Source organism: Dunckerocampus dactyliophorus, chromosome 9 (genome assembly GCF_027744805.1).
Source record: "Dunckerocampus dactyliophorus isolate RoL2022-P2 chromosome 9, RoL_Ddac_1.1, whole genome shotgun sequence".
Classification (NCBI taxonomy): Eukaryota; Metazoa; Chordata; class Actinopteri; order Syngnathiformes; family Syngnathidae; genus Dunckerocampus; species Dunckerocampus dactyliophorus.
The window spans coordinates 11,235,995-11,259,770 of NC_072827.1; the positions used below are offsets into that span (position 1 = coordinate 11,235,995).

Consider the following 23,776-nt stretch of genomic DNA (forward strand, 5'->3'; position numbering starts at 1 on the left):
AAAGAGAAAATTCATTTTTTTGGACAAAACTGCTATCATTTTACAAATATAAAGTCAAAATATTAAAGAGAAAAAAGTTAAAGTCTAAAGAGAAAGAAAGTCCCAATTTCCTGAAAATAAACTTGTAGTTTTTTGAGGAAAAATGATGTCATTTTAGTCACATAGAGTTGAAATATTGAAGAAAATTACATTATACATGTACAGTACATTTTTTTTTTTTATTAAGTTCTCATAAGAAACAAATACAAAAAAAGAAGGTTGAATTTTTTTGAAAATTACACTGGGAATAAAGTCAAAATATTACACGAGTAAAGTCATAATATTACTAGAAGAAAATTTATAAAGATTATTAAAAAAAAGTTGAAATATGTGGAAAAAAAACAACAGAAAAAATTGAGAAAAAAGAGCAAAGACCACAATCCATATTAATAATACACTTTTTCACTTCTGTCACAAAGACGAGATGCAGTTTTTTTTCCTCGAAGTACAGTACATTTAACTGCTTAGCATATCTTGTACGTGTGTTGCTTTACAAAATATCAAAGTGGCCCTTGCGTCCATTTTTTCAGTACGCGGTTCTCCTTGGAAAATGTTTTGTAAATGATACAGAAACGATTCTGTACAGTGAATACATACAAAGAAAATGCAGTTGAAAAATGTTTTTATTTGCATTATAAAAGGCATGACGGCATACATTCAAGACCATCACAAAATGGTCCATAAGCAGCAAAATTTTCTACAAGTAAGACATAGACACATTGTACAGGTAATTACTGGAGTAGAACAAGGTGCAGGGTGCACCGACAATGTTGTATCTTTTGATTATAAACGGAATGATAACAGAATTCAGCCAATTTTGTTAAAGGCATTCTTAGCATAAAAAAAAAATCAAGATGTTTGGATAAGGTAAACTTTCTAGTGAAGTAAATTGATCTGAAGTAAGTAAACGTGAATAAATATGAATCTGTATATGTATGGAAATGTGCTCAATGCAATGGGATTTTGGAGGGTTTAGGATTGGCTCTTAGGATTAATTATGATTGTCAAACGTGAAAGATTTGCACTCTAATCGTCTTCTATAGTATCTATTTAGGACAGATGTGGGATAAAGAGATAGTGTTCTCATTTCACTGCAGACATAATAGCAGTCAGATCTAAGCCTCTACGTCTTTTATGGAGTCCAAGTCATTGTCAGCTGCTATGGATTCCATGCGGCTGCTTCCCATGGCGAAGTTGATGAAGACCTGTGGCGGTTGAGCAATAGGATTAATGTGATTGTATTGTCATTTTTTTTTTACCATTGAAATGCTTAATCACAGCTATTTTGCTGCTCCGTTTCCCTCTTCGCCCCCCCCTTGTTTCTGCTCCTCATGGTATCCTCTCATCCCAAAGCTCCAGAAGAGCAGATTGTAGAAAATCAACACTGGCTGCATGAATTCTCTCCCCAACTCATATTCCATTTATTTTCCCTCAGGCATGCCCCCGCTAGCTTTCCGCTGCCTCGTTTTTACATTCCCTACTCTGTCTTTCACTCCCACTCAAGCGTTCTCCCGTCCCTGTTTACCCTCCTTCCGCTTTCAGTTCCTCTGTAGCATCTGCTGTAACTGCATCTATAAAACCCCACGCTGGTTCACTCTCCTAGTTGATGCCGCGTTCTTTCGTACCTCATCCAAAGTGGTCTGGCTCACAGAGAAATGTTTGATGTGCAGAGAGCTCTTGTTGCACTCCAGCTTGTCGAAGATGGCAGCCACCCCTCCTGGTGCGACGGGGACATGGTACTCCACCATGGATGAGTGCTGGTCCTGGTAAGACAGAAAAGTTGAGGCTTTGCTGTTCTACAGATGTATTAGTGCAATGTGTGAGGCATAATCTAGCAAAAATACCAATGGGACAACTTGCTGGCACCAATGTATACAATACATTTCTTGGCTCGACTTTTTACGTGCGTAGGTTTTTAGATACAGACAAACCTCGGTTTTCATACGCCCCAGTTTTTGTCAACGGTTTAAGCCCGGCGCAAGTGTGGACCAGAGGGGCTATATTTTCTTTCACACTTCTGTCTAGCTCATCCCATCCTAGCTTGATAGGGTCTGGAAACTGTGCAGGCCACTCCATGTTTTCCAGCTTACCATCTTTATTTTTTCCCAAGATAGATCTGGGAAAGCTTTCACTTTTACTTTGGGTCATTGTCTTGTTGTGGGAAGAACCCTTGACTGCAGATTCCTGTGGTATGTATGATAATTAGAACCCGAGCACCGTGGTGGAGTGCCATCTCCGGGTTGGGGATGAGCTCCTGTCCCAAGTGGAGGAGTTTAAGTACCTCTGGGTCTTGTTCACGAGTGAGGGGAGGATGGAACGCAAGATCGACAGGCTGTGCGGCGTCTGAAGTGATACAGACTCTGCATCTCTCTGCTGTGGTGAAGAGAGAGCTGAGCCGAAAGGCAAAGCTCTCAATTTACCAGTCGATCTACATACCTACCCTCACCTATGGTCATGAGCTTTGGGTAGTGACTGAAAGGACAAGATCGCAGGTACAAACAGCCAAAATGAATTTCCTCCATAGGGTGGCAGGGCTCTCCTCTAGAGATAAGGTGAGAAGCACTGTCATCCGGGAGAAGAGCCGCTGCTCCTCCCCATTGAGAGGAGCTAGATGAGGTGGCTCGGGGATCTGGTCACGATTCCTCCTTGGGGAGGTGTTGAGGGCACGTCTGATCAGTAGGAGGCCTCGGGGAAGACCCAGGAGAAGTTTGAGAGACTATGTCTCTCAACTGGCTTGGGAATGCCTCGGGATCCACTGGGATGATCTAGGACAAAGTAGTTGGGGAGAGGGACGTCTGGGCTTCTATGCTTAGGCTGCTGTCCCCGCATCCCGACCTTGGATAAGTAGAAGAAGACGGATGGATGGCACCGGCTGGTGCGAAGGTCCGATTGGATCTTCTATGTTTACTATTACTACACTTTTCTCGCATTTTTGAGGACCTTAACATGCATGAAAACTCACTCAGAAAATTTGATATTTCAGGGGTGTCTCAAACACAAACCCACACAACTCACTCAGTAGCTCCCCATTCAAAATTTTGTAAAAATTACCCCCCCAGACATTGATCATAACAGAATGCACAAAAAAAGTCTCAAGCACCCATGAAAAAAAAACAGAAAGTCAACCATTTTGTTTTCCACCAGCCATTTTGGACAAAAAACAAGGGCCGTGCATTGGCCAACTTCTACTTGGGACTTTGACCAAATGAGCCCAATGAAAATCACGGATACTAGACAGATGGGCGATGATACAGTATATTATGAACCAAGTTAGCCTATGCCATACGATGTGGGCGGAGCCTTTGAAACTCGCCAAGCAATACAACACGTGAATAACTTGGCTCCACAAGGTCAGACTTTTATAATTGGTGTGCATGATGAAGATGACACCCTGAAGACATCCATATGTCATTTGCTCAATTAGTCACAGAGTCACCAAGTGGCAACAGGAAGTGTCCCCAAATGATATCACTTTCACACGTATGTACAATATCATGTGCTGTATAAAGCATGTCTAGCAAGGTGCAAATTGATTTTACCTTTCTACAACGTTATTAAAAGATCTTCTTCAACACCAGATCTTCAATGATTGTAATGTGGCGAGTTTATGTCCATTCCTAACCGCCATGTCAAAATCTATCCATCCATTTTCTACTGCTTATCGGTCGTCATCGTGTGTTAGTGTGGATGGCGACAGAAATGTGTGGGAGTTTACGGTGTTGGAACAAGGCATTGCTGTTGGTGTGTTAAGGTCGGTGATATAGTTTGAAAAGAGCGTCAGACGCGGTGTTCGTCTGTCAGGATGTTACATTACTTACAAGACTCAACCTGCACAATATCACCTTCAAGCAGTTGTCATTATTGGCATTACTGGCATTATTTAGCGCCAAAACGAGACACCGATAGCTACTTACTTAGTTTTTCGGTCCGCTTACTACTGTTTACCATTACAATACCGAATTTGGGTATGCATTCCTATCCTTGAGTGGGGACTGCACCAGCGCTGCTGCAGCTGAAGCCAGGTGAGTCAACCACTACACCAGGGGTGTCCAAACTTTTTACACCGAAGGCCGCATACTGTAAAAACCAAGCGTTGGATGGGCCACTTTGATATTTTATTTTTTTGTAAACCAACACATATAGATACTCTAAGAAGTTATATATTGAAAGAAAAAACTGCCTCCATCTCAGCTTTGTGATGTACAGTAGGTCAAAAAGTGGATGAAGTTTTTCTCCTTCAATTACACCTTTTTTGCTAATTTTTCCATGTCTGTTGTTATTTTCCTCTTCAAATATTTCAACATTTTCTTTTTCTTTTAAAGTTACGACTTTATTCTCATAATATTTTGACTTTATTCCCGCAGTACCATAACTTTTTCCATGACGATTTTCCAAAATTTCACTCACTCTTTGTTGTGTTTCTCATAATGTTACGACTTCAGAAACTAACATCTTTTTTTTTTTATATTTCAACTTAATGCTTTTAAAAATGACACGTTTTTTCCGCAGAATATTACGACTTTATTCTTGTAAAATGACATTTTTCCCCCCTAATTTGACAACTTTTTTGTCATATTTTGCCTTTATTCTTGTAATATCATAACTTTTTAATACTTTTAAAAAATCTGCAACTTGTTTTGTTTCTCATATTATTATGACTTTAGAGAAAACATCTTTTTTCTTGAACATTTCAACTTTATGGTTCTAAAAATGACGTTTTTTCCTCAGAATAGTCCATCTTTATTCTAATATTTGGACTTTATTCTTGTAAATATACTGCTGAATTTTTGCATCTTTGCTGCTGTTTTCCTGTTTCATTGTATTTTCAGACTGTGACATGGGCCAATAAAAAAAATTTAAAAAATGCGGGCCGCACTTTGGACATCCCTGCACTACACCATCAGTGACTTCATGCCAATATTGTTGTCAAAATTGTCTAAAAAAAACCCCAAAAAACACACCCACTAACACATAAGGGCCTATAATATTGCAGCTCTGTATGCTTATTATTTAGTGTGTGGGCTGAGAGAAGTAATATTTCACTTGTCCCAAATGAGGCGTACGTTTTATTACTGGATTGAATTCAAATTCTCAACACGGCTGTGAGGCATGGATAAAATGGGGAGGCAAGTAATATGAGTGCTAAACAGTGACAGAGCAAGATAATGTGCACAAATGCTTTAAAGGAGATGAAACAGACAAGGAAGATGTGCAGTAGATCCTCGCTTTTTACGGAAGTTCAGTTCCGGACTCAACCGCAGTTGGCAACATTCTACGAGTAATTGATATATGCCCATAATGTCGATTTTGACCAATAATCTACACATTTGCAAATGCTGAGATGTGAATGTGCAAGGATCCACTGTAGACAAAGAATACTACAACACCCTCCCATATGCTCACCTTCAAATAAGTACTGGGGAATTGTCTCTGCATGAAGCCAGTAATTGTCTCTACATCACCGGCAGCCTCGGCTAAGTACATCTTCACAGTGAACCCGCTGCCGAACCTGCACGTTAGCACACAAGGTCATTGTGGAGCGATATCTCCTGTGTATTTAAGTAGGATGAGGAAATAGCTGTGGCAATTTGAGAACAGGATAGGAATGACTGTATTTGAGAAAGTTGAAGGTTATGGGAGGTCACAAACCTGTTCTTAATGTGCTGCAAGGAGCCCAGGCAGCGGAACTGACCTTTCACCATGATGGCCAGACGGCTACACAGCGCCTCGCATTCCTCCATGCTGAGACACACACAAAAGTGGAGATGCTGAAAGGTCACATTTAGACTGGAGAAGGGCTAACCCCCATCCTAAATAATATGGTCAATATTTAATACTGTCTTGATGGATGAAATGCTGCATTGTCACACATCAGGGATGTGGCTTCTCTCTAACCTGTGGGAGGTGAGGACCACTGCACATTTTCCTTTCACCTCTTCAGAGATGATTTTCCACAAGTGCCGTTTGGTCCGGGGGTCCATGCCGGAGCTCGGCTCATCCTGACGCGGGAGAGGAGGAAAGTGGTGTTTCAAGCTGTTAGGAATGGAATATATTCCCTCTGCTGTCAATCAGCATGCCTTCGGCATGTCTTGTTTCATTTTGTGCAAGGGGGTGCATTCTCGGTAAATGCGCAAAGGTTGCTCATTCAAGTCAGCCCCGAGGCAGGACAGAAAGAAGACTAGTGATCTGACACCAGACACCACCCTGGTGGTGTAATGCTACAGCTGCTTCCTTTTAAGGCAGAGAGCGCAGGTTCAATCCCAGCCCCAGACAGTTTATATTTTCTGTTATTGTTTTGTTTTACACTAAAAATAATTTATTGAACAATTTGTCTCCCATGTGTTCACATTACTCCACAACATGCATAAATTGAAAGCTTAAAAAATAGCTCAACGTGATTATTTTTCGTTTGGGCCCAAAACCGCTGGCGGCGCCCCTGTTCGTGATGGTCATTTTGTAAAAAGGAGGCGGGTAAGAAATAGAAATTTCAATTTTCTGGGAAATTGAGTGTGAATCGTGAACAAATTAACTTGAGAACTGTAGGGTTGATATATCACATCTTCTCATAGAAAATCGAATATTCAGAGACCGTGCATTTATGACCAATAGGGGTTGTGAGCAGGATATAAATCTTGCATCCTACGAAGAACAAACAACCTCATCAAGGACAGCACACATCCACAACACTCATTATTCACACTCCTACCGTCAGGCAGACGCTACAGGAGTTTGAAGTCTAGGACCACAAGACTGGCGAACAGCTTTTACCCACAGGCCATCAGGCTTCTCAACGAAGCACTCACACACACCGCACGCAACACACGCACACACTCATAGCACTTTATTTATTTATTTATTCATTCATTCATTGGTATTCATGTCTCTTCTGTTGTTGTTGCTTAATTTATTGGTATTAATGTTTCTTATGTTCTTATTCATTTTCTTGTTTTGTTTCTTTTTTGGGAGAATGAACAGAACAAGAATTTCATTGCACAGCAGAACTACCTGTTTTATTGTGCATATGACAATAAAACTCTTGAATCTTGAATTGAATCTTGATATGGGATGACCAAAGCAAAGCTGTGCTGAGATGATTGATTGGTGGTGATTACATGACATCAACGTCACACTATTGGTCTTCGTCCATGGTCTAACCTTTGTAACCTCTATCAGCTTTGAGCTGAGAAAAGTAATCACTCACAAATACATTGTGATTACAGGAACATAAAGATCGATTGGCGGAATTAGACTAGAATTCATCACAGAAAGGAAGGAGTTATGACTATTTAGAAACAAGCAATAACACCCTTGGCTAAACACTAATTAACAATATGAGATCTGTCAAGTTTATGGAACCAATACCGACTTGGCTACTGGAACGGCCCGTAAAACTGATTTAATATGTGCCTTTTCTCCAGTTAGGTAGTAAAAGAGGTCGCCAAAGAACAAGGGGGGCGGGCTATGCATGCTCACCAGTAGCAAGATTTGAGGATGTCCGATGAGGGCGATGGCTGTGGAGAGCTTCCTACGGGTGCCACAACTGTAGCCATCAGTCGTCATGTTTTGATGGTAGTTCAGCTCCAGCTTTTTCAGAAGGTACCGCACCACCTGGAAAAAAAAATAGATTTACAACATTTTGAAACTCCATTGTTGCAATTCCAGTCGAAACAAACCTCTCTTTATTGTGTATATAGTAGTAAATTCAAGTTGAAATTACTCTGAACTTTCACAATAAGGCCAGTTATCTGGTGTTATTTCAAATAGACTACTGTGAAAAATGCTCATTTTAGTCCAACTCGTGTGATTATAAGTAAGCTGCCCTTCTTCCCATCAGTTAGCCAGTCTGAAATGTAAATCAATGTCTACACTGTATCCAAAATTTGTTTTCCACCACGGAAAGAATAAAAAATTCCAATGGTAAGTCATAATTATGAGATAGAAAGTCACAATAAGAGGTAAAAAGTCATAATTATGAGATAGGTGTGCTGCCTTCTCACTCGGTACAAGTGCAGTCTGTATCTCATAATTATGACTTTTTAGGTTATTATTTTGCTTTTTTATCTGATCATTTTATCTTTATTTCTCATAATTATAACTTTCTTATTTCATCATTTCTCATCATTTATCTGCTCATTTAGACTTTTTATGTCATAATTATGAATTCCTTATCTCATAATTATGACTTTTTATCTCATAATTGTGCTTTTTTGTCTCATAATTTTGACTTCATCTCATAATAATGACTTTCCTATCTCAGAATTATGACATTCTTATCTCAGAATTTTGATTTTCTAAATCTCATAATTTAGACTTTTTATGGCATAATTATGACTTTCCTATCTCAGAATTATTACTTTTTATCTCGTAATGTTTTACTTTTGATCTCATCATTATAACTTTTTATCTCATAATTTCATCTTTTTATCTCATAATTATGACTCTATCTCATAATTATGACTTTCTTGTATCAGAATTGACTTTATCCCATAATTATGACTTACTTATCTTACAATTATGACTTTTAATCCCCCAAATTCACCTTTTTATCTCACGTGGCCTTTTTGTGTCATAATTTTGACTTTTTATCTCATAATTATGACTTTCTCATGTCATGTCATGAGTATCTTTTATCTCATAAATATGACATTCTATCTCATAATTTTGCCTTTTTATTCCATAATTATGCCTTCTTATCTCATAATTTCGACTTTATCCCATAATTATGACTTTCTTACTGCAGAATTTCAACTTTTTAGCTCATAATTATGATGTACCATTGGGATTTTTTTTTCTTTCAGGGGCAGAAACGGGCTTGCATACATTTCTCTGTATATTCCAGAAAACATTTTTTTGTATAATTGCCACTAATGTGCTGTTGGCGGGCTCATATGTGCCAGTGCTTCTCAATTATTTTGCCATGCCCCCCCAAGGGGACAAACACTTTTTCACACACCCCAAACTATCGAGGACCTGACTTATTTACTTGTCTGTACAAACCACTGTACGAGTTACTGGCACCAGCATCATTCAAGCATAAATAAAGGCACTAACAGATCTGCCAACATTGAAAAACTTCAATGAGTATTTCCCTCCTCGCCTCTCACGCCCCCCGACACTTTTCTTGAGCTAAACTCAAAAGATCTTAAAACGTCTTCTATGGACACACAAGACCTTTTTCTCTCAAAAATTGTTGTCCGTCTGCATCTGTGTTAGTGAGCACTTCTTTAATAATCTATCCACCCAAAAAAGCGGTAATAACATCAGTGCAGCCTTACATGAGAGGAATCCACAGCCACGCTGTATATGGAAGTGGGTGTCGGAGCATCCTTGTAAACATGACTTATGTTTTAGCAGTAGATGCCTTTCTGCTCATAATTTTTCCCTACGTATTTTTGAATGTATCTATTTTGAAGAAAATAAAATGAGAAATGACATGTCCTGTTTTGCAAAATAGGACAATGGTGACATCTGCGAAGAGAACCCGGTCATCCTCTAAATGTGAAATGTGTTTTGCACTGCCGAATACAGCATCAGCATAATTCTCTACGCTGACAACAGAAGCATTAACATTTTGAGCTGCTCAAGACGAGGAGCGCATCGCTCCATATTTCCACACCTGCTGATTATGTCAGCCAGTCCTCGCCGCATTTGTGCTCATTTGAAGTCATATCAGATGTTTTCCACGCATGGCTGAGATCACTCCAAGATGATGAAAAACAGCACAGGCTGCAACTCTTACCCTGTCTATCTCACTCTTTGAGATTCCTTGAATACGAGCGTAAAAATACAAGTGCTCTTCTCCAGTGAGCAGATTATCCAACGCATCCACCTGGGGACAGTAGCCAATGTTAATTCCCTTGTCCCGGCACTCCATAATGTCTACCAGCCGCCTGAGGAAACACACAAAGAATAGACAGGTGCACTTGAAAGGTATCATGCATATTGAACAGGGAAGATGGACATTTAGGTTGTTCCAGCTCAAATGCTTTATTCTGGAAAGTCACAAATAGCCTTCAAGTTAAAGGGGTCCAAATGTGATCGCCACATACTGAAAAATGAAAGGATGCAAGGGCCACTTTGATACTTTGTAAAGCGTATGCTAAGAAGTTATATATCCATTCATCCATCCATTTTCTATACTGCTTCTCCTCTTTAGGGTCGCGGGCATGCTGGAGCCTATCCCAGCTGATTTCGGGCGACAGGCGGGATACTGGTCGCCAGCCAATGGCAGGGCACATATAGACAAACAACCATTCACACTCACATTCATACCTATGGACAATTTAGAGTCGCCAATTAACCTAACATGCATGTTTTTGGAATGTGGGAGGAAACCGGAGTACCCGGAGAAATTCCACGCACGCACGGGGAGAACATGCAAACTCCACACAGAAATGCCCAACGGAGAATCAATCCCAGGTCTTCCCAATCTCCAGACTGTTACTGTATACAGTATATATTTCAAGAAAACACTGCATCTCAGCTTTGTGATATACCAGCTTATTACTAGTATGAACTTCGGTCTTTGCTTTTTTCACATTTTTGCTGTTTTATTTTTCCAGATATTTCAACTTTCTTAAATAATCTTTGTCAATTTTCTTCTTGTAATATTATGACTTTATTAGCATCTTCTATGCCGCTTATGCTCACTAGAGTCACGGGGGTATGCAGGAGCCTATCCCAGCTGACTTCGGGCGACAGGCGGGGTACCCCCTGGACTGGTCGCCAGCCAATGGCAGGGCACATATAGACAAACAACCATTCACACTCACATTCATACCTATGGACAATTTAGAGTCACCAGTTAACCTAACATGCATGTTTTTGGAATGTGGGATGACATGCAAAGACCACACAGAGATGCCCAACTTTATTCCCATAATGTTATTACTTTTTCCCCAACCTAATTTTCAAAAAATTCCAACTTTATTTTGTTTGTTTCTCATAATATTATGACTTTTTAAAAATATATTCTTTCTTTAATATTTCAACTCTATGCTACTAAAATGACTTTACCTTTCCTTATAATATTAGAAGTTTATTCTAATGCTATGCTACTTTTTTCTCATTAGAAAAGTACTTTTTTTCTGTTAATATTTTGCCTTTATTCTCATAAAATTACAGCTGTTTTTCTTCCATTTCTGTTGCTGTTTTTATTATTTAATTTCAACTCTCTTTTTGTAAATTTTCTTCTCGTAATTATGACTTTATTCCCATAATACTGTATTTTGACTTTATTTCCATAATATTATTTCTCCCAACATATTTTGTTTGTTTCTCATATATTATGACTTTATAAAATATTTTTTTCTTTAATATTTCAACTCTATACTACTAAAATGACATTATCTTTCCTCTTAATGTTCTGATTTTATTCTCATTAAAAAAGGACTTTTATCTCTTAATATTGTGACTTTATTGTCATAAAATTAAATTTCTGCTGTTTTATTTAGAAGTTTTCCAACAACTTCAACTTTATTCCCAACGTAATTTTCAAAAAACTGTTGTTTTTTTTCAAAATATCGCAACTTTAAAAAATAACCTCTTTCTTCCATATTTTAACTTTCAACGTTATTCTCATAAAATTATGACTTCACGTTAGAGTACACCTTTTTTCTCTTAACATTTTCATAAAATTACATCTGATCTTTCCATTTTGCTGCTTTTTTTTGTTTTATTGAGTTTTTGTTACATTATATTTTTAGAATGTGGTGCGCCACAATAAAAAAACAGCCAAGGGCCACAAATGGCCCCCGCGCCGCACATTGGACACCACTGCGAGTCAAATATATTATATTTAAAACAGGTTGAATCGCTTCCAACAATAAAGCAACACCTTTCCTGTAGCTCAGCGATGATGCGAGTCAGCACATTTTCACGAGTGCCATATGCTCTCATCTCGCTTGCTTTGCTGTGCTTTTAGAAACTAAAAAATAATGAATGAGTATCTTACCCATCCCAGTCCCTGATCTGCGCAGTGCCATCAGTGGGGCTAACATCTCCGGTAAGCATCTTGAAAGTGGTTGTTTTTCCCGCCCCGTTCACTCCCAGCAGACCGAAGCACTTTGGAAAAAGATGAATAATTGAAACTTGAAACATCTGACCACCATGCTGTGCTGTGACACAACGCTCAATATACACCCACACTGAGTAACATAGTTGAGATCAGGCCAGTGATTGATTCCTTGAGTTTACTTGCAGAGTTTGGCTAAAGCCGTCCCCCTTTTGAATAACCCCTGCCAAGCTTACCTCTCCAGCAGGAATTCCCACAGAGAGCCTCTTGACTGCATAGACCTTCTTGTTGAGGTGTTGATAGATCTTAGTGAGCTGGTTGACCTGCAGGATGTCCGAATCTGCTGCTCCACTAAACACTCGCAAGCGCTCAGCCGCTACGTCCTCGTCCTCGTCCTCAAACACCCGGGGTACATTTTTTCTGCCCAAAATTAGATGCCTGCAAAAAAATATGTTGAAAACAAAGCCGTATGTGCCACAGGTTAACACTTGAGCCTAGACACTGACATCAGCACCATGCATCCATCCATTCATGTATGGCTTATCCTGTTCAGGAGCATGGCCTATCTCAACAATGTTGTTGTTCTCCCCCAATTAAGGATCTACATTTGCAATAAAAGTGCTATTGGAAGATTAGATTAGATTCAGCTCTCCTCCCTTTCTCTTTTCAATTGCCATAGTTCACTAGCGACGGAAGCTAACAAACTAAATGCACAATCTACGTTTAAGCCCTAAATCTGCCTCACATACTTATTAAATGCATTTTAAAGTATAAAATGTTTAGGTACTAACCACTAATGAATGATAACGATGATCGATAAAACAGATGAATCGAAGCCACGAGCTAGTATGAAGGACTGCACTCTGACTGCATTCAAAATATTCTTACGGTATTCCAACAGCATTCCAAACATTCTGATCGCATACGGAAAAAGCTGCCACTGAAACATCACTATGAAGCATCGCTTTATTTATATCACTTCATACGCCAAGGAAAAAAGGAGCCAAGGTTAGCTCCACCCAAGCACATCACGTCATGCCACCAAGGAAAAAAGGAGCCAAGCTTAACTCCACCACCGGCTGCCAGCACATCACATCATGCCGCCAAGGGAAAAAAGGAGCCAAGCTTAACTCCACCACCGGCCGCCGGCGTGGACGGCACAGAGGTGCTGGAACCCTAGAAGCCCCTGAAGAGCCAGTTCCTCTTCCTGATGATGCTGCACCTTCCGACCAGACTTCTAAATATTCTGACTGCATTCCAACAGTATTCTTAATATTCTTACTGTGTTCCAACGACATGCGAGTCGAATATGCACGAATGATTCAAAATTGGTTTGAAACGTAATTTAAAAGTATTCAAACGACATTCTTACAAATTTCAAATCCTCTCCTGAATGTGGTGCAAATTTTGAAACCTTTTCATTCCGGCTGGTTCTGCTTGATTCGTGCTGATTTGTGCTTAGTGTTACAAGAGCTTTATTCGTGTTCACGTTTCTGCAAGTTTTGAGGCCAGATTGTTATATATTTCACTTATGCGTCTACAGCAACTAAGGCGCATTCAAGGACCGGCGAACAAAGTGCAAAATCTCGACGAGTGACGAAAAAACATTTCCAGAGAAGCATAAACGAAAAAATGTTTTGTGCTGTGTTATACTGTATTATCATGTATTTATGCATTTTTAGCGACTTAAAGTGAATTAGATGTGTTTTCTGCAAGAAAAATGACTAATTTATAACGCTGAAGTCATGAGTGTGGGGAACCACTGCATTTTGTTCCATACAGTATATTCATCTCACCTGACTTTGCGTATGAGGAACCTGTTAAGCAAGAGGCGCAATGTGAATAAGACCACGCCTTGGGTGATGGAGGAGATGATCATCCAGCCCAGACCATCCATAGAGAACGGGTTCTTATAGGCGTCAATGCCATAGCCAATCAGGAGCTGGACCTCGATGTTCATTCTAGCCAGCCGCATCAGTCCATTTCCAAAGTTGAATTGAGGGAAGATTAAGAACACTTGGCTCAGGATCCTGAAAGTATCCTTTATGCTCTGCCAGAAGAAGAGCGAGACCAGTGGAGGCAATTAGGATAGAAGCCGCCATATAAGGAATAGAATTCACTTTCCTGTTATTGTGTACAGGATAGAGTCTTCAAATCATGCATTACAATGTAAGAAAACTGCAACTTGCAAGAGCTATTCCGCAATTAAAAAGGCATCTCATTCAGGTAATGTATGCTGACCTCGGATTTTTGCGTTGAAACCTGACCAAGGAAGTAAAGAATGGAGCTAGACATGATGGTATTGGTGCTGATGAAAAGGTTAATGCACACGTAAATGATGAAGGCCATCTCTGCATCCTTGAAGACACCAGATAGGAGGTACATCCAGGGGAAGGTGGCAAACCTGAAGAATGGACCAAAAGGACACTGAAAATGAAAGGTTACATTTAACTAGCAGAGCAACTGTTGAATAACTGACTAATGTAGGCGAAAATACTATGAAGAGGGTAAACATTCAGCCATGACACTAAAAGAGAGGATGATAAACCACTTCTCCTTTTATTCCCTGGTGGCGTAACACCCTTTTCTTTTCTGTTTCCCTCTCATATAATCTGCTTGTTTATTTGATTGGGATGTCTGGGTCAAAACAAAGAGCGTGTGAGAGGAAAAAATGGGGGTGGAGACAGAGATGAAAAGGAGAAAAGTAGCACAGGAAAATGAAGAGACAGACATAAACAAATGGAGCTCGACAGAAACGCTGCATCTGGGAACCATGCCCAAAAAAGATGCTTGGTAGACACAGGAGGGGTGCCAAGGCACAGCAGAGAACAGCAGCATGACGGCTGCAACCCAGACCAGGTGGGAGCTGGCTGCCAGATGGAGGAATGTGATTATTCATTGCTTGGGAGGGAGACATCTGTCTGATAAATGACTTGCACTGTGCTGACTCTGCCTCCTGAGATCTAAGGCCCTTTGGCAGCAGAGCAAAACACAGGGGGTGAACAGTAAATAGCAAAATTAAAATGATGTAAATACGCCCAAAGACAGATCAGGCTTTAGTTTGTATACAACATATTGATCCAATTATTGGCAGAAAAATGTGTTTATGTCAAAAGGGGATGAAAGTTGACCTTCAAAGCAAATGTTGCTGTCGCATCAAATTTGAAACCTTGGAATTTTGAAATGAGATCAATGCTCAGATGTTCAATCAAACCTTGGCTTTTGAATGAGTTTTTGTATGGTTCGATTTTGGATTAAAATTTCTGCTAAAACTTTGCCTCGGTTCTTGTTCTTGTCAGCAAAGTCTACACTTTCAACAGTGGTGCAATTTTTTTCACTAATTCACTTTCTCGGTTATATGTGAAACAAATATGCTACCATGGCCACCTGGCTCCTTCCCCTCCAAACCCTGCGGTGGGGCTTGACGTGCACCTCCAAAAAAATTTGCATTTTTTCCCTCCCACGAGCGCCAAAAGACAACCAAAACAAAATAAAACTTGAAGAACATCTCAGCGGGAAAATATGCAAATATGAGCAGTTATATGACTACGAAATATGAAAATATGAGCGGATTCAGAGAAACATGCACAATATCGATGACCGCATTTTCCGGACTATAAGTCACATTTTTTTCTTTATAGTTATATTTCATCGTAATATTTACAGTCCATCCATCCATCCATCCATTTTCTATGCCGCTTATCTTTCATTAGGGATGTGGAGGTATACTGCAGCCTATCCCAGCTGACTTTGGGCGAGAGGCGGGGTACGCCCTGGACTGATCGCCAGGGCAATCGCAGGGCACATATAGAAAAACAACCATTCACACTCACATTCATACCTATGGACAATTTAGAGTCTCCAATTAACCTAACATGCATGTTTTTGGACTGTGGGAGGAACATGCAAACTCCAGACAGAGATGCCCAAATGGAGATTCGAACCGAGATCTTCCCCATCTTCTGACTTTAGCCAACATTAGGCCACCATGAGGCAAAATATACATAGTACTGTATATCATTTAACATGTTCTGCCTTTAAGTTAAAGTGTGATACCTGTGTGGATTGAGAAATGTGGTATTTTAGACTGCAGTGTTGTTTAATTAAGGCAATAATTATGTCTAGCTTGGAGATTGTAGCTGCTGCGTCAGCCACTGACTAACTAAATACACACATATGATTTTCAGTCTATTTCAGTTCATCTGTGAATACAAAAATGACGTGAAAACACGGCTGTTTTCTACACTCCGAGATGCGTCCAGGCGTCATATCACGTATTAAAAGCGTCTTCTTTGAGAACATTCTGATATTTTTTAAACAAGTTTTTATTGTCTCCTTATGCTTAAAAAAATACTTATTCAAGCTTCTGTGACTTTAGTCTGTTTCCTTGTTGGTGGAAACATTGACCCCTCCCTTAAGAGCGGTGCCATGACACTCCTAAAAAAAAACTCACTCCAATGATAGCTTGATCATACTGGTAAATGTGACTAGTCCAGTGTGAATTATGTTTTCTTTCCCTCTTCATGACACATTTTTTGACTGATGCAGCTTATACTTCAGAAAATATGGCAGTTCCAGCTCCAACAACTACCTGGATGTCACTTCACCCGCCACTGTTCACTACTATTACTGTGGTTGCTCACTGTCAGAAAAGCACTGCCCCTGGCGTTTTGGTAGAGAATTTCAACTCCCTCGCTCAGCTCCGGCTAAAGAGCTATAACAGGTTCAAGACGCCTGACAATGCTGTAGCATAGTTCAGCCTTTAGTGCTATCTGGTACTGATCACATTGTCGACCTCGGGTATCCTTTAAAATAAATGATTGCAGCATGAATGAAAAGAGAAGGACTCTTTCAGTCTCAATAGCTCAAGACTACAAAATGTTTGCATGCTTTTTGAAAGGCATGGCTCACCCAAAGAGCACCAGAAGCACAGCGACAGCAGCCAAATTTAGTCGTTCTGTGAATGCTGGAATCTGGAAGGCTGCGACCACGGCAACGGTCAAAGTGACAGGAACCATGTAGATCATCTGTGGTCATATTGAATTAATGCCTCATTATTTCATGATATCAGTTATTAGTTCGTAATTAAATGTATGAGGCGGTATTTTAGCAAGCCATAGCCTGGACAATTAAGTGTTACCATGTCGTAAAGGAAATTGATGGCCCAGTAAAAGGGCTCACTGATGCCAGCGATGTGCTGCATCCTCTTGGAGCCGTTGTGGTGCTCGGTGACGACGTAGACGGCGAAGCTGGCCGTGGTGATGGAATATCCTGTGAGCACGCAAACGGCCACGAGGATCTGGAGCATTCCGTGGATGCTGCAAAACAAAAATGGATAACTCTGAAGCAACACGACAACCAACACCAAACTCGCAGTGAGCTGGGACAGAGGGGGCTCACTAGACGGAACACCTACAATCTCGGTGCTAACACAAAAATGACAGCACAACATGTAACAGGTAAGTAAACACACATTGGGCAACTACTACTACAGGTGCCGGAAAAAAACATCAATTCACGTCCAAATCGCAATTGTTATTTATTAAGATTTGATTGAAAATGTTCAAGAATTGTTATGTAAAAAAGCATTTTTCAAGTCATAGTCACAGCTTCGGCAGCGTTCTCCTCTAGCAAGAGGGGCAGGGACGACACGCTGCTAACGTTAGTTGTGTATCTAGCTATGTACAGTTACCCTCTCACCACTTTGCACTTTGACTTTCGCGGCTTCACTCATTCACTAGAAAAGCACTCGGAGGGTGCAGACCTTCGCCAAGTGCCATAGTTCCCCCCATATTGTGATTTACACCATAAATATTAGTCCTACATTAATTTTATCTACATATTTAGATTCCATACCATTAGCAGTTGATAATGATATCACTAATAGTTCAGTAGTTATTCACAAAAATTGCATTTTCCGTAACGGTGGTTTTCTTGTGGATCTAGCTCCGTAGCTTTTGAAGATACAACAAATCTGTTGGCACACTCCAGATTCCACAGTGTCTTGGCTATATATAATGGTGTTTGCTGCATTTATAGCTTTGTTGTTATCTTCCTATGAGGAAAATTCCAAAGGTCCCCTATTTGTTCATATTCTGGGTCATTGTATACGGAATTATCCCATTATCTGGATCAGTGTTTGATATTTGTAGAACCTGTTGGAAAGTCGTCCTGTATTTTTTTCTTCCAACTGCTCTGACCATTTTTAGTGGAGTTATATGCACACATGCCAAAAATGGTCCTGTCTTGAATGTTAAAGAATCCTTGAAAAGAATTCCTGGATCCAGACGGTGATCCGGATCACCCCCAAAATGTCATCAGTTCTTCCATATACAGTTTCCGGCAATTCCTGAAAATTTCATCCAAATACATTCAGAACGTTTCAAGTTATTTTGAACACAAAAAAAGCACCTTTTTGTGCTTTGGTAACCTGAATAGCTTTGAAATGTTTGGACAGATGATGCTTTACAGTACCAGTATAGGGCTGCGGAGTACGACAACACCACTCAAAAATCCCCAGGAAATGCACTCTCTCTTCGACTCTGATGCTGCTACTTGCTTCTCTGCAACAATCTCATCCAACATCTCTTAGTTGGCCGGGTCAAAGCAACCACTCTAATCAGCGGCCCGCAGCTCAAAGAGGATAAAGATGAAGCTGTCAGACTGACCAAGTGGGAAGGAGGGGGAAAGACATGTGGTGGGCGTTTTAAGGAAGCAGTAACTGCAGTAGGTAGCCAACAGCTACTGATCATCTTGTTATCAGCATGGCCAAGCTTTAGCTGGAGCTTCAGATCTTATCCCATGGGCTACCACATTGCAGCAATCAAGACATCTCAGTGTAATAAGCCTGTAGTATCTTGAAAATGGCTGAGGTCGAATCAATACATCAATAAGGTAAGCATCGGCGAAGGAGTAATTGGGCGCCCAGCCTGCAGTTGCTTGCCAGACTACCAACTACAAAAAAAGCAATGCATTGATTCAAAAATACTTGAAAACGAAGATCAGGAAACCCAGAAATGGCAGATGAGCTAGTTTGAGCTAATAAGGCTCTGAAGAGGATAGAGCTTTGTGATGCCATTGCAGCAGCTCAATCCACTCGCTGAATCATTTATTTGATTTGGTCCATTGGAACACGCACACAGATGTGAAACACGTAACTAGATATCCAAGCCAAACCATTCAGTTGCTGCACCACCTGCAGGCCAAACATCATTATCTTGGAGCTTTGATCAATAGTGCAAGCTCTGGGAACGGCATTTAGAAAATCAAATGTGGGTAAAATGCAGTCTCCTCCTGTCCTCACTTAAGCAATGGCGATGCCCTGAATAAAAGGGCATCAAGTCCTTTCTTGAGTGAAGGTGAAGCAAGAATTACATAGCAATTTAGGACCTCTTGCTAGTGTAACAATAAAAAAGACTTGACTTACATGGAGTCCTTCTCTTCTGCCCGGCCAAAGTAGGGATGACTGGACACTGAAATGGCTGTGACAAGCAAACAAAAAAAAGAGATAAATAACTACAGAAAGATGATGTAAAGCAAAAACAAGAAGCTATACATAAATAAGGATCTCACATAGATTGTATTCTCACATCACATTTTATTTACAGTACAGTATTTTCCGGACTATATGTCGCACCTTTTTCACAGTTTGGCTGGCCCAGCGACTTTATATATCAAAATACATACAGTGTATATGTAATTTAACACGTGCTGCCGTTAAGTTCAAGTGGGGTGGTGGGTGTTTTTTTTGGCAATGCCTATAAGCCGCAATAATTCATTGAGTTGAGCTTGTGACGCAGTTAGGCACAAAAATTGACTGATACAATATAATTGATACAAAGCACACAGGATGCTTTTTGTTACTTTCTAATACATTTCTGCCTTGGAGAATATGTGTCTGTAAGTAATGTGCAACTATCATGGTATAATACCTGTGTGGCTCGAGGAATGTGGTATTTTAGACAGTGGCGTTGCTAATTGGACTCTAATTATGTTGAGCTTGGAGTCTGTAGTCGCAGCATCAGCCACTGATTAACTGAACACACACGTATGATTATCAGTCTATTTTAATTACTGTAATGTGTGAATACAAATATGGAGATTTGGTGTTAAAATACAGCTGTTTGATACGTTTCCACTCTTTTGTACTGTAGTGAATTGTCCAATACCATGTGGTAAACTGTTATCTGCTCTCGTAGCCGTAAATAAAAATGTCTGTTTGCCACAAATGTCCCATAAACGGTTGAGCTGGCCAAATAGGCGGTATAGTCTCTCAATTGCAAAGTGTTTTAGGTGAACAGGAGTGTGATGACACATCCGTGGGCAGGTTCTAACCTCGAGTGGGAAGTCTATTACATAAGGGTGAGGATTAACAAGACCGCAGATGAAAGATCATAACTGTGATAAATAATCTCCCTGGATTCACCAGATTCAGCATTAAGGCAAATATCAAATTCAAAGGCTGAATGTGTGCATGCAAGTATTGTATAATTGTATTAAAATGTGAGTAGGAGGTTTGTGGATTATAAATGGATAAATCCTTGCGGTGTAGCAGATAGAAAATTCAGTGTTAACACCATGCATCCTTAATTCTAAGGGTTATGGTTAGGGCCAAGGGGTTAGTTAACCTGAGCAACCATCCATCCATTTTCTATGCCGCTTCTCCTCATAAGAGTCACGGGGGCATGCTGGAGCCAATCCCAGCTGACTTCGTGCGACAGGCGGGGTACACCCTGGACTGGTCGCCAGCCAATCGCAGGGCACATATAGACAAACAACCATTCACACTCACATTCATACCTATGGACAATTAAGAGTCACCAATTAACCTAACATGCATGTTTTTGGAATGTGGGAGGAAAACGGAGTACGCGGGGAAAACCTACGCACGGGGAGAACATGCAAAGTCCACACAAGGAGAATCAAACACAGATCTTCTCCAAACTTTCTCCAGACTGTGACTGTGTGGCCAACATGCTAACCACTAGACCACCGTGCCTGAGCGGTGAAATATGAAGTGAAATATTACTGTCGTCAAGGTGCATAAAATTTCACTACATGAAAACTATCAGGTAAAAGTTTCGAGAAATAAATTTACATTTTTAATAGAGACCCTGATAAGATAATCAGGAAGTTCAGCATTCATCCAACTTGCATGTGATATACAGTCAAACCTCGGTTTTCCAATGCCTCTTTTTTTGTATGATTCAGTTTTCGGCAAAATGTTGCCCCGATTTTTGTGCACAAGCCCAGTTATTGTACAATATTGCTCAGAACAAACTAGTCAGTTTGACCTGTACTGTATCATTACGCGGAACTGAGTGCCCAAACAAAGCATCCTACGCACTGCTGACTCAACGTCCGTACATTTTTTATTGAGTACGGCTACTAAATAACCCGCCATGGGACCAAAACAGTTGGGAGTGCCAGCAATTTGATAAAGAAGCCATTGATTGAAGTACAAAGATGACGTCCCATCTTGCCCCTCCGCTCCTCGCTAGCTTCGCCAAAAACTTTGGTTAACATTTTTGAGTGTCTGGAATGAGTTACTTGAGTTACATTATTTCCTATTGGAAAAACTGCTTTGGTTTTCAACGTTATGGCTTTCGTCAGACCTTTTGCAACAACTTAATTATAAAAACCGAGGCACCACTGTCCCAGTATTCACAATGACTTCATAGCTGACCATATTTCTGTGGCTCCTTGTCTGCTGGAAGGTTGGAGCGTAGGATGAAATTGTTGAGGCTGTTTAAATATGCTGGCATGGTGTGGTGGCCCTCGGGGTTGAACCAAACCTACACTCGAGCAAAAACACACAACAACACAAACAAACACATATAATCACATGCCTTCAGCTATATTCATATGTGACCTTTCCACCATTATTTCTTTATATATTATATTAGTTATAATTACAAGTCATACCTTTGATAAAGTGGCGTTTGTGGACTTTGCTATAAGATCCATTTGTAGGTCAGATGGGAGCTTCATTCCAAATTCAAACCCACCGTACCTGAGACACAACCAGTCACATTTAACCAGGAACACTTTTCTGTGCAGTTAATTTTCTTTTCCAACTACAGCGGAACCTCGGGTTTTGTACGCCCCAGCTTTTGACTAAAATTATTGCCACAAATATGTCTCGGTTTTTGTATGGCCAAATAATGTCACTAACAAACTAGTCAAGTGCGCAAACAAAGCATCCATGTGTTGGTGACTCAGTCTCTGTAAAGAATGGATAGTGGTTAGACAGACAGATTTCGGCCAGGGAGTCTTTTAATAATATTTTATTATGTGTGTGTGGGTGGTTTACTTGTTCATGGAACACACACAGAACAATGAACAACTCTGTATCTGTCTCCTTCATCTCTCCTTTCGAGCACTGCATGGCGCGTCGATGAGGTGCGCACTGCGTTGGAGGAATCTGTGCATTTGTTTGTTTGTAATATACGATAGTTTCTGAGTGGCCCCTCCCTCATATTCCCTCTACTCATCTCCATGTGTTTGCTAGCCTTCAACATAGGTAAAAGTCATGTTAAATGGTTATGAATCCATTTTACATAAAATATGTTTTTTGTTAATATAGTTGGTTGTCTGGAATGGATTAATTGAATTTACACCGTTTTTTATGGGAACAATTTATTTGGTTTTCGTACATTTCAGTTTTTGTCCTTGTGGACCGGATTAATGACAAAACGAGGTTCCTGTGTATTTTGAACCGAAGCAAACATCTTCCCATTCAGCCACTTGCAGAGAGAGAGAGAGACTCTTAAAGCAATTGGCCGCTATCATTGAGATCTGTGCTGAATTCTAACTATGACTTCTTCAAGCCCTTACCTGTTCCTAATGAAGTCATTGGCCGTGACCACCAGGTAATTCTCCACATTGATTCCACTTAGATTGTAAACAATCTGAGAAGAGGGGGTCTGCCGACTGGGTGGATTGAATTTTTCCCCATGGCAAACCTGCATTATATTTTATAACAAAACAAATATATTTTTTTAAAATGGTACAGAAATACACAAATGTAACACAGTTACATTCATGCTGTCCCTCACCTGTTCTTGTAGGGTACATTTGCAGTCACTAAACTCTTCTGAGCTATTCCCTCTGGACTCCCAGCTGCTGGTTTGTCTCATGCAAACCCTTGAAAGAAAAGCATTCAGTGAACTGGTGGCTCAGTGAAATGCAGTCACAGCCCAGAACACAACTTGACATAAGTTGATATGATGGAGTCAATGCTAAAAGCCTGTCGACATCCAAAGAGGCGGAATGAAAGTCGAGAGCAAACCACTTGTAAAGTAATGCAGCTGCAAACACTCTAAATCTGGCTGTCTTTGTATGGGTTCTTGGGCAATAATTTGATCTAAATTTGTGTTTAGCGCTTTCACATCCAGGCATGTACGTATGCAGATCACAGTTGCATTTTTATACAGTATGAAAAAAACACTTAAGTTGGTGACATATTAAGAATACTACAGTAATCTATTTTACTGTCTGTTGTAATGTTTTTTTTTAATATACAAATGAAGCATGCAATGATGGCCACACGGTCAGGAGATCGGCAAGGTCTGGGTTCGAATCTCCGTTTGGGCATCTTCTGTGTGGAGTTTGCATGTCCTCCCCGTGCATGCATGGGTTTTCTCCGGATACTCTGGTTTCCTCCCACATTCCAAAAACATGATTAAATTGTCCATAAGTGTGACTGGTTGTTTGTCTATATGT

At 40.2% G+C, this 23,776-nt stretch overlaps 1 protein-coding gene across 3 annotated transcripts in view; it reads right to left on the reverse strand.

Annotated features, from left to right (window-relative positions):
* Positions 1-625: 625 nt before the first annotated feature.
* abca12 (ATP-binding cassette, sub-family A (ABC1), member 12) overlaps positions 626-23,776 on the reverse strand; it is an 86,629-nt gene continuing 63,478 nt past the window's right edge. For all 3 annotated transcript variants that reach the window (XM_054786485.1, XM_054786487.1, XM_054786486.1), the window contains 18 exons: positions 23,110-23,197; positions 22,889-23,016; positions 21,977-22,064; positions 21,738-21,846; positions 19,479-19,533; positions 17,193-17,370; positions 16,964-17,079; positions 14,294-14,456; positions 13,849-14,102; positions 12,289-12,490; positions 11,993-12,102; positions 9,779-9,929; positions 7,513-7,647; positions 5,935-6,038; positions 5,689-5,781; positions 5,443-5,548; positions 1,665-1,802; positions 626-1,244 (listed from right to left, as the gene is read on the reverse strand). In XM_054786485.1, the coding sequence (XP_054642460.1) occupies positions 1,155-1,244; positions 1,665-1,802; positions 5,443-5,548; positions 5,689-5,781; positions 5,935-6,038; positions 7,513-7,647; positions 9,779-9,929; positions 11,993-12,102; positions 12,289-12,490; positions 13,849-14,102; positions 14,294-14,456; positions 16,964-17,079; positions 17,193-17,370; positions 19,479-19,533; positions 21,738-21,846; positions 21,977-22,064; positions 22,889-23,016; positions 23,110-23,197 (2,308 nt within the window). In that variant the 3' untranslated portion in view covers positions 626-1,154. The remainder of the gene's footprint in view (positions 1,245-1,664; positions 1,803-5,442; positions 5,549-5,688; positions 5,782-5,934; positions 6,039-7,512; positions 7,648-9,778; positions 9,930-11,992; positions 12,103-12,288; positions 12,491-13,848; positions 14,103-14,293; positions 14,457-16,963; positions 17,080-17,192; positions 17,371-19,478; positions 19,534-21,737; positions 21,847-21,976; positions 22,065-22,888; positions 23,017-23,109; positions 23,198-23,776) is intronic.